At 39.5% G+C, this 11,705-nt stretch overlaps 1 protein-coding gene across 2 annotated transcripts in view; it reads right to left on the reverse strand.

The window, feature by feature from the left end:
* plcg1 (phospholipase C, gamma 1) overlaps positions 1–8,894 on the reverse strand; it is a 33,387-nt gene extending 24,493 nt beyond the window's left edge. Inside the window, exons 1-2 of one of the 2 annotated variants that reach the window (XM_074644120.1) lie at positions 8,591–8,894; positions 6,503–6,790 (exon numbers count right to left, since the gene is read on the reverse strand). In XM_074644120.1, the coding sequence (XP_074500221.1) occupies positions 6,503–6,719 (217 nt within the window). In that variant the 5' untranslated portion in view covers positions 6,720–6,790; positions 8,591–8,894. The remainder of the gene's footprint in view (positions 1–6,502; positions 6,791–8,590) is intronic. The other variant, XM_074644119.1, reaches the window with a different exon arrangement.
* Positions 8,895–11,705: the final 2,811 nt, after the last annotated feature.

Raw genomic sequence — 11,705 nt, forward strand, 5'->3', positions numbered from 1 at the left:
CACTAAACAACGCTGCCTACCGAGCTCAAATCTAGTCTATATACAGTCATATATCTTCTTATTTCCTTCTTGACTCCATTAATAGGCACTCAGACACTCTACGAGAGTGTAGGCTGTAAAGTAGCTCAACGGGTTCCTATCAGCTTTGTATTAGTAGCAGTTAAAAAGACCTACGGTGGGGACTCTCCTGCTAAACACACACACACACACACTTTTCTTTCAGCTCCTGCTCCTCTTCCTGCCCCCGAACCACACATCCTGTGCTTTTGTCGCCTACACACCACATCTGTGCTCGCATATAGGTGAACGCGTTCTTTTCTCTAGCATTAGAAAGAAGAGAAAAGTATGTCTTCTTCTCACGCAGTATTTCGCCAAAAGCTGAGCTCTCTAATCGTACATCATATCTAAGTTTACTTCACCCGCCAGACGGGGCCAGCAGGCTTCTGCTGAGAGCAGGGCGGCTCTGTTAGACAACACTTTTAGTCATTCGAGTCAAAATATTTGGAGCCAGGGCTCAGACAGATGCAGGAAATAAAGAGATACCCAGAGGTGTAAGCTTACCAAAGGAGATGAGAGGAGGTATCCTGCAACACACTCCCACACTTCCTCCAGCGCTCCGTCCGTCCTTCCACACTATTTCTACTCTCCTCATCAGGGCTTGGTTTCACTTCAAGTTGTTCAAAACTACTGGCCGTTACAAAACCTGAGCTTCTATTGCAAAATTATACTTTTTGATTCCTTACTTTGAGGAGTTTTTGAAACAAAACAGTTTTTTCATTTGAAAAAAGAAGCGAAAGTTTTCAAATGTTAAATGTGTAAACACAAGCAGCCATACAAGAACAAGAACTTTGCCTAAGAGAATACAGTGTAGTGCATAAACCAATCAGTCAATTGTTCTAGCTGCCAATATTGATATTACTAATTTAAGTCTTTCATCAATGGAAAACTTCTAACATTTGTCCGTTCCAGTTTCTGAAATGGGAAGATTTGTAGCTTTTCTATATTTTATAGTATTGTAAATGGCATTAAAATGTAATACCTTTTGGGCTTCAGACTATTGGACAAACCAAACAACCTGAAGAGGTCACCTTGTGCCGTGATGAGGATTTTTTTACAATTTTCTGACATTCTACAGGCTAAACGACTGATTAATCACAAAACATCATCAAAAGGTTAATCGATAATAGAGCTGCGACGATTAATCGATTAGTTGTCAACTATTAAATGAACCAACAACTATACTATCAATGAATTGGTTTGAGTGATTTTTTGAGAAAAAAAGTTTATCAGAGTTAAAATTCTCTGATTCCAGCTTCTTAAATGTGAATATATTCTGGTTTCTTTGCTCCTCTATGACGGTAAACTGAGTATCTTTGAGTTGTGGACACAAGACAAGACATTTGAGGACGTCATCTTGAGCTTTGGGAAACACTGATTGACATTTTTCACCATTTGCTGACATTTTATAGACCAAACAACTAATTGAGAAAATAATCGACAATGAAAATAATCGTTAGTTGCAGCCCTAATATGGTCTAAAACTGGCTAAACCTTGATTCAAATAGTAACAATCTGATCAAATAATAAGTAACAACAAACCTAACTGGGCATTTGATGCCAAATTTGGGACATTTTATACAGTTTGTGCAACAGACAGACAAGGAAGAGGTTTGATCAATCATAACCAACATCACACGTTCAATTAGTGAGACGTGTTACAACAGAGCGCGTTAGTTGTGTGTTGCAGAGGAAGGAAAACCAGGACTGCACTTTGTTGACTAATAATACAGTTGTAATTATTTTGCTGGAGATAGCAACTGTGATATGAATTGCATTTAGAGCGTCAGCGATAAGTCACTTAATCGATATAAAATTTATCAACAACTATTTTGATAACACTTTTCAAGCAAAAAAATTACAAACTTTTGCTGGTTAAAGCCTCTCAAATGAGATGATTTGCCACTTTCCTTTGTCATATCTGATTGTAAACTGAATATTTGGGGGTTTTGGACTGATGGTCGGACAAAATAAGCTATTTAAACAGACTGTTAATCATTATTTTCTGACATTTTATAGACAAAACAATGAATCAGGAAAATAGATTAACAGATTAATCAATCAAGAAAATAATCATTAGTTGCGGTCATAATTACATTACATGTTTGACCACAGGATAAATAAAAAACTACACTGCATATTTTCAACATAAGACTGCAGCAGTTGAAGTATATTCTAAATTTTGGAGGTTACTGTGCAGCCCAGAGCGTGACGATGTTTCAGTGTGCACTGACACGTCAGCTGATCCATATCAGCTCCTTTGATATCACGTCGTGTAAAGTTAAGCAGAGGACTTTCCCCTCTGACAAATAACTGTCATGCAGCTACATGGATTCTGTTCCCCTTTCCAACACATTGGAAATGGAGCAAGTCAACTGTGGAACTGCGCTTGTTTTCCAAAGGCAAACCTGATCTTTACAACCATGTTTTCATGCAGACATAAACAATCTAAAAAGCAGATTCGGATTGTGCAACCGTGTGTTCGCTGCCTGCAGGCTAATGCCCCACTAATGTGTTGATTTATATCCCACAAATAAACTTGGCAGACAGCCTAGTGTGTAACTGTAAAAAAGGAGCGGTGTGTCAGCTAAAAGTGACATTAGACATTTGAGGCGAGACAGCGTGTGCGTGTGTTTTGCGGGAAGTATGGAAAAAGCAGGTCAGAGAGATGACAGATGTGACAGACGTGTGCAGGTAATTCCATCCACGTTCCACATTACTGTCAAGACAACAAAAACTAACCGGTTATTTACGAGGTTCAGATTCAATTCTAAAGAAATTTCCAGGATACAGCTGATGACATTAACATTTAGAATTCGTGACACGTGTGCTCAGTCACACTCCACTGCACACACACACTCCTCTCTGAACTTGAATACACCTCCTATTCCCAGCTCAGTGGGAATAGGAGTCATTATAGATTTCATTATAGTCTCAGTTATCATTTGGTCTATCAAATGTTAGGCTGTGCGGTCAAATTTAAATCGCAGTGTCGCAGAGTTCAAGGTGACAGCTTCAAATGTCTCGTTCTGTCCGATGAACAGTCGAAAGATATTCAGTTTACAACGACATGAAACCCAGAAGAGCAGAAAATACTCACAATTAAGAGGCTATAATTAAGGTTGCTTGAAAAATGACTGAGATATCGATCAAAAAAATAATTAATCGACTAATTGTTTCAGGTCTAATTCACTAACTTTGAAGCTATAAATCATCAGAACAAGAGCTGCAACGATTAATCGATTAGTTGTCAACTATTTACTTAAATGACAACTATTTTGATAAACGATTAATTGGTCCGAGTTATTTTCAAGAAAAAAAAAGTCTAAATTCTCTGATTCCAGCTTCTTAAATGTGAATATTTTCTGGTTTCTTTACTCCTCTATGACAGTAAACTGAATATCTTTGAGTTGTGGAACAAAACAAGACATTTGAGGACGTCATCTTGGGCTTTTTCTGACAATTCATAGACCAAACAACTAGTCGTTTAATCAAGAAAATAATCGTTAGTTGCAGCCGTAATCAGAATTATCAACTATTAGAGTTAGGATATGCATGTGCACTGTCCGACTGCGACATTAGCAGATCTATTCTGCGGTATTTGTAGAACTACGACCAAGTAACATACTGATTGGGACATTTTACACAAGAAAAATCTACTTGTCAGTGCTCTCGGGTGGACAAACTGTCATGCAGACACGGTTTCTAGCTTACCTCAATTTCCCTAGTTTGGCATTTCTGTACTGCAATTTCTTCAAATCAGCCGACATATACGATGTATGGCTTGGCAATATATCGATATGATATCGATATTGTGATATGAGACTAGATATCATCTCAGATTTTGGATATCAAAATATCGTAATATGGAATAAACGGAAAAAACTAGGTAAACGCACCAATGGTCAACCCTACAATATCCTCATCGAGGTATTTGGTCAGAAATATCGGGATATTTGATTTTCTCCATATCGCCCAGCTTTAATAAAATGATACAGATATACATCTGAAGGAAGCTAATATTGGTCGATATATTGGCCTGGCTGATTTATCGGTCTAGCTCCAGTGATGGTATATTTTCTGGAAATTCAATTGAGCAAAGGTACTTAAAGCCACATCCTTACACGGATGTAAAAACTCCTGTGAACACCAATATCACCATAAAGCAGTCCTGCTCATTGGCTTGCTTTCATCATTGCCAAATACAACCAGAGATAATAAAGAGATCGCTAACTTGGTGCTTGTCGTATCCAGTGCTAATCAGCTCCTGTAGTCTTTGTTTGACATGAAAACATGCATCCTAAAATCTTCTACTTCAGTGCTTTTGAGCAAAGCTTGCAAACATGAGGATCTGACACTGTGGTGGGCTCCGAGAAGTAAGATGGGAGGTTTCACTTAAGTTAAATCATAGCATGAGAGTGTAAAAAAACACACACGTGGAAGCTCATTCATAAAAAAAACTATAACTGTCTCATTCAGTAAAGTATGTTTTGAAGCCCGTCAGTTAACCGTTTACTCTGACAGGACACTAAAGTAGCAAAATGATGTGTCACAGTCAAACATGACTCTGATTCATGCCTATGTTATCAGTAATATACTCAGGAAAACAGAAGTTCTCAAGATGATACTCTGGAGATTTACTGAGTGTACTATATGAGATGTTTCGCAACAGTCTCCCCAGCATCAAAACAAACTATAAACTCAGCGTAATGTAGAGTTTGGATAAACGTTTTCACTTGAAAAGTGATTGTGCATGTCAGGTATCCAAACCTTTATGTTACAACATGCCCTGTCTACACTTCTAACCAGCCTGTCACCGCCATTTTTTTCGGCAAGACCACATCCTGCTTTGTGGAGCCAGGCCTATTTTGTCACATTAAGATAAGTGTTTGGTGGGCAAGATAAGATTCATGTGCAGGAAACGTGCATTTTTATAGAAACGGTCACTAAAAACTAAATCAATCTGGGAGATGCAAACAAACGTGCAAAATCCACTTCGATCAACGGAAAAAAAGGATTCTCAGACCTTTATATTTAGCGACAAACTAGAGTGCTGTTTCCACAGTTTAGTGGACATTATTCTCTCACTGCCATTGATAAGGGGTAAATACAGCGGGCCAAAATGTTCCCAAAATGATCACACACTTCCAGTAAAACCCCTCATATTCTATTTCTGTACATTAATGAGCCGCTTAGGCCAATTTCACCACACCAGGAGTATCAAATGGCAGCTATGAGCTCATGTGTGAGCAGAGAAGATGATACTGTTGTGTCAAAAAAAAAAAAAAAAAACTAAGCGTACCATCTTTTTGTGTGCTCTTTTTGCTGCATCCGGAGCAGAGTGCAGCTGTGCACAAGGCATCCTGCTACCCGAGAGACAGACGACTTAACGACTCACTGAAGGCCTGCGTGTCCTCAGTTAGACGTGCTGTTTTGTTGAAGATTAACCTGAATTTCAGCTTCCTGCTAAATTACAGTACATTCGTTCCAGGAATGGTACTCTCTTCTTGTTGTCGTCCCTGGATTTGTACCCGATATGTGATTTATCTAACTGCCGGAAAACAACGGTTGTTCCTTTAATATCCACTAAGACTTGCACCTGCTTTGACTAAATATTTTATAAATGCTGCATGGCTTGAAGTTGCTTGAGAGGCAGGAATGTGATGAGGAATTTAACTAAATTAAGGAAGATGTCACTTCATTTGAAATCAGTGGGAGTAACATACTATTTTTATAAACAGACTGGATATGGCCAGACTTTCTATAAGTGGTCAGACGCACCTCACCAATTGTTCCTTTAATAGCCACCAAGACTCCCACATGCTCTGTCAAAATATTTTATAATGCTACAAAAAAAAATGAGCTTTTAGGTTCCTAAAGTCTCTGAATTATAAACAACAACAAACGAATCGTATACATTTTAGCGAGAGGGAACTGAAACTTTCAGGAACTAATTTAGAGCTGATATAAAAAGATGTACTATTGATATCGAGAGACGCGACTGAGATTTTCTTTTTGGGAATATTGTTACACAGCTTGTTGTCTTTTCCTGTTTTGGAGGCACAATTAATAATGTTTTATCTGTGTAAAATGAACAATTAACCCGTTTCGCATTACGAATCCTTGTTTCTCCAGATTTCCTTGCATGTAAAATACCTTCTAATCTCCAGTATTAATGCATTTAGTCAATTATCTCTTGATATTTAGTTTCACCAAGCCTTACAACTTAGTTTTTTTGTATTTAAAAGGATTTTGGAAGTGATGTGACATCATTCACCAGCTGTTCACAATACCACTTAAGTCTTTTGTGAGCACCTCACAACATCCTATTTCTCAATGTATGTAAACCAACCAGTTCTGGCATGAATACCTTCACATTTACAACCAGCACTCAGGACCATTACGACTCGTTCTGTGTGTATGTTTGTGTCTGTGCGCTACTCACTCTCTCCCTCTATTTTATCCGTGCCGCGGGTCCAGATAATAGTCCTGGTCTCCAGCTTGACTTGAAATGTCCGTCTCTCTGGCCGCTGGGACTTCTTAGAATAAAACAGTGTCAGTACTGTCCCCAGCTCCAGGTCTCGGTACAGGTTGTTCATCTCGGTGTCGTTGTCCATCCACGGAACAGGTCCATTGGAAAAGAAAGCCGAGGTCCCAGCCATGTTCACTTCCCCTGTTTGTTGTCCGTTTCCTCTCAGAACAATCTGCTCAGTCCAGGCCTAGACAGGGATACCTACAGCAGGAGAAGAGGGGGGGGGGCATGAAACAACAATTCACCGGGGACTTCTAGTGTGTCTGTGCTGCACACATATTATACAGCAGCGAGGAGTTGATGCTGTCAGGAGTCACGTTTTAAATAAAACTTTACTGAACATATGTATTACATGTTCATATTCCTGCAGATAGCTGTTAAGTGTATGAAAGAAAATGTGTTTATTTTTCGATCTTCCTGTTTAAATACACATTTAGTACAAATATTGTTTACCTTGAAAAAATACCCATATTTTGATTTTGTGAAATTGAGTAGTACGAGTATTAATCCTGAAACATGCCCATTTATAAAATCCTATTTAACCAAAAAAAATGTTAGTGTTAAGTCTACTTTATCTTACAGATGCATTTCCGACAACAACAACAACAAAAAATTACAGTGATGACATTTTAAACAAATTCCTTAATGATACCAACAAGCATAAAATACTCTTGTTAATGACACATAAAGAAATAAACTATGCATTGCAAAATGTAAAATGTGTATGCTTTGAATATGGACATATACATATTTTGTTTTACACAAATATGGACTGATACATCTGAAACCTCTGATGTCACAACTCCTACAGAAAAAGTACATAATGTGGTACTTAAGACAGTCTAATATATATAATGAAGCTATTGAATCTTTTTTCAATGTCCATAGTCATGTAAAAAAATAGATAAAATAGTTGGTGTGCAAAGTATAACATGTCAACAACTTAAAAAAGTACAGTAATGACATTTTAAACAAATTCCTTAATGATACCAGGCAATAAATACTCTCGTTAATGACACATAAAGAAATAAACTATGCATTGCAAAATGTAAAAATATGTATGCTTTGAATATGGACATAAACATATTTTGTTTTACACAAATATGGACTGAAACCTATGTCACAACTCCTACAGAAAAAGTACATAATGTGGTACTTAGACAGCCTAATATATAATCAGAATCGTGTTTATTGCCAGGTGTAAGAAGTATACACTAGGAATTTGCTTTAGTTTTGTTGGTGCAAGTAAACAATATAATAACAACAAAAGAATAGATACAAACGTTAGAATAAAATAAGAATAAAAAAATTGTATACCAATATACAATATAAGCTATAAACAAAAATAATCATAATGTAGCTATTAAATCTTTTTTAATATCCATAGTCATGTAAAACAATAGATAAAATAGTTGGTGTGCAAAGTATAACATGTCTCATATGGTGATATTGATTTTTTTATATATGGGTAATGTTACTCTCAGTATTGAGTAGCACTGTTAACACTGTTAACCCCAAACAGGAGCTGTGATTTATCATTAACAGTGATGTAATAATAAATGACAGCTGCAACCAAGGAAGGAGAAAACGTGTTGATTAAAGCTAATCAACTTTCTCTCCAACATGTTACCTTTTTAATCTATAGCAGCAAGGGAAGGTTTGATTTTTAACACACTGCCAACAACAGGCCTGTAACCTGCTGCAGGAAAACAAAAAGTTTTCCTTTTGGATACAAGAAGGCATCACATTATTGAGGAATACAACAGGAATGGCAGAGAGGGATAACAAGAACCGTCTGTCTGTTCACAGCGTGGAGACGGGCCGGTGAGCTGCTAGCATTTGAGTTGGGCCAAAAAAGAAGAGTCATAGCTGCTTTTACACCTTAAAAACAAGCTATTCTGTGGATATTCTGCTCTTTTCTCTCCCTGTGTTTTCTCTTTACCGTGCGGAGAGGGAAAACAACAGGAAAACAACACGTCGCTGAGCTGTAGCTGTAGTTACCTACCGCCGCAATCTCGGCCCGACCGCACATCTCCAGCGGCTGCTCCTCTCTCCTCCTCTCCTCCCGTCGTTTTCTCCTGTTTTCCCCCCGAACACCAGCGGGTTTTTCCGGGATTAAATCATCGCTGAGGCCTGGAGAAGCGCTGCGGTCCCGACTACAACAATCCCTGTTCCCTCTTCTAGCCTCCGGCCGTCCATAGAGAGAGAGAGAGAGAGAGAGAGACGCAGGCAGACAGAGAGGAACCGTGGTGAGACTACGCAAGTTAGTCCTCTCTCAGATCCAGATCAGATCAGATCCAGTAGGCCCTTCCCCCCCCCAACACACTCACACACACACAGACCAGCAGTATCAATCAGCAGAGACAAACACCAGGCTTCCGCTGAGGCTTTCACAATAAAAGACGTGTCAAGGAACCTTGTTACACTAATGCAGGGGCCACATTGGGCTCTTTAGCCTCTCTCCAGTGGCTCCAGAATAAAGTCATAACTTTACGAGAAAATTACGTAATATTACGACTTTTTTCTTGTAAAGTTATGACTTTATCTCGTGATATTACGACTTTTTCTCGTAAAGTTATGACTTTATTCTCGTAATATTACGACTTCTAATCTAAATCTGAGGCCATGGTTCTCAGCAGGAAACCGGTGGATTGCCTACTCCGGGTAGGGAATGAGTCCTTACCCCAAGTGAAGGAGTTTAAGTATCTCGGGGTCTTGTTCGCGAGTGAGGGGACGATGGAACGTGAGATTGGTCGGAGAATCGGAGCAGCAGGGGCGGTATTGCATTCGCTTTACCGCACCGTTGTGACGAAAAGAGAGCTGAGCCGGAAGGCAAAGCTCTCGATCTACCGTTCAATCTTCGTTCCTACTCTCACCTATGGTCATGAGTGTTGGGTCATGACTGAAAGAACGAGGTCGCGGGTGCAAGCGGCCGAAATGGGTTTCCTCAGGAGGGTGGCTGGCGTCTCCCTTAGAGATAGGGTAAGAAGCTCAGTCATCCGTGAGGGACTCGGAGTAGAGTCCTTGCTCCTTTGCGTCGAAAGGAGCCAGTTGAGGTGGTTCGGGCATCTAGCACGGATGCCTCCTGGGCGCCTCCCTTGGGAGGTGTTCCAGGCACGACCAGCTGGGAGGAGGCCACGGGGAAGACCCAGGACTAGGTGGAGAGATTATATCTCTACTCTGGCCTGGGAACGCCTCGGGATCCCCCAGTCAGAGCTGGTTAATGTGGCCCGGGAAAGGGAAGTTTGGGGTCCCCTGCTGGAGCTGTTGCCCCCGCGACCCGATCCCGGATAAGCGGTTGAAGATGGATGGATGGATATTACGACTTTTTTCTCGGAAATTTACGACTTTATTCTCGTAATATTACAACTTTTTTTCTTGTAAAGTTATGACTTTATCTCGTAAAGTTATGACTTTATTCTCGTAATATTACAACCTTTTTTTCTCGTAAAGTTATGACTTTTTCTCGTAAAGTTATGACTTTATTCTCGTAATATTACGACTTCTAATCTAAATCTGAGGCCATGGTTCTCAGCAGGAAACCGGTGGATTGCCTACTCCGGGTAGGGAATGAGTCCTTACCCCAAGTGAAGGAGTTTAAGTATCTCGGGGTCTTGTTCGCGAGTGAGGGGACGATGGAACGTGAGATTGGTCGGAGAATCGGAGCAGCAGGGGCGGTATTGCATTCGCTTTACCGCACCGTTGTGACGAAAAGAGAGCTGAGCCGGAAGGCAAAGCTCTCGATCTACCGTTCAATCTTCGTTCCTACTCTCACCTATGGTCATGAGGGCTGGGTCATGACTGAAAGAACGAGGTCGCGGGTGCAAGCGGCCGAAATGGGTTTCCTCAGGAGGGTGGCTGGCGTCTCCCTTAGAGATAGGGTAAGAAGCTCAGTCATCCGTGAGGGACTCGGAGTAGAGTCCTTGCTCCTTTGCGTCGAAAGGAGCCAGTTGAGGTGGTTCGGGCATCTAGCACGGATGCCTCCTGGGCGCCTCCCTTGGGAGGTGTTCCAGGCACGACCAGCTGGGAGGAGGCCACGGGGAAGACCCAGGACTAGGTGGAGAGATTGTATCTCTACTCTGGCCTGGGAACGCCTCGGGATCCCCCAGTCAGAGCTGGTTAATGTGGCCCGGGAAAGGGAAGTTTGGGGTCCCCTGCTGGAGCTGTTGCCCCCGCGACCCGATCCCGGATAAGCGGTTGAAGATGGATGGATGGATATTACGACTTTTTTCTTGTAAAGTTATGACTTTATTCTCGTAATATTAAAACCTTTTTCTCGTAAAGTTATGACTTTATCTCGTGATATTACGACTTTTTCTCGTAAAGTTATGACTTTATTCTCGTAATATTAAAACCTTTTTCTCGTAAAGTTATGACTTTATCTCGTGATATTACGACTTTTTCTCGTAAAGTTATGACTTTATTCTCGTAATATTACAACCTTTTTTTCTCGTAAAGTTATGACTTTATTCTCGTAATATTACGACTTTTTTCTCGGAAATTTACGACTTTATTCTCGTAATATTACAACTTTTTTTCTTGTAAAGTTATGACTTTATCTCGTAAAGTTATGACTTTATTCTCGTAATATTAAAACCTTTTTTTCTCGTAAAGTTATGACTTTATTCTCGTAATATTAAAACCTTTTTCTCGTAAAGTTATGACTTTATTCTCGTAATATTACAACCTTTTTTTCTTGTAAAGTTATGACTTTATTGTCATAATATTTAGACTTTTTTCTCGTAAAGTTACGACTTTATTCTCGTAATATTACGACTTTTTTTCTTGTAAAGGTATGACTTTATCTCGTAATATTAAGACTTTTTTCTCGTAAAGTTATGACTTTATCTCGTAATATTACGACTTTTTTCTCGTAAAGTTATGACTTTATCTCGTAATATTAAGACTTTTTTCTCGTAAAGTTATGACTTTATCTCGTAATATTACGACTTTTTTCTCGTAAAGTTATGACTTTATTCTCGTAATATTAAGATTTTTTTCTTGTAAAGTTTTTTACTTGCAATGTACACTGTTGTATTGGTACTTTTACTTAAAGGATCTGAATATGGCCCAGTTTGTAACCTACCGTGTAATTATTATTTTTCCATTACTTATT

The sequence above is a fragment of the Sebastes fasciatus genome, chromosome 8, assembly GCF_043250625.1.
Source record: "Sebastes fasciatus isolate fSebFas1 chromosome 8, fSebFas1.pri, whole genome shotgun sequence".
Taxonomy (NCBI): Eukaryota; Metazoa; Chordata; class Actinopteri; order Perciformes; family Sebastidae; genus Sebastes; species Sebastes fasciatus.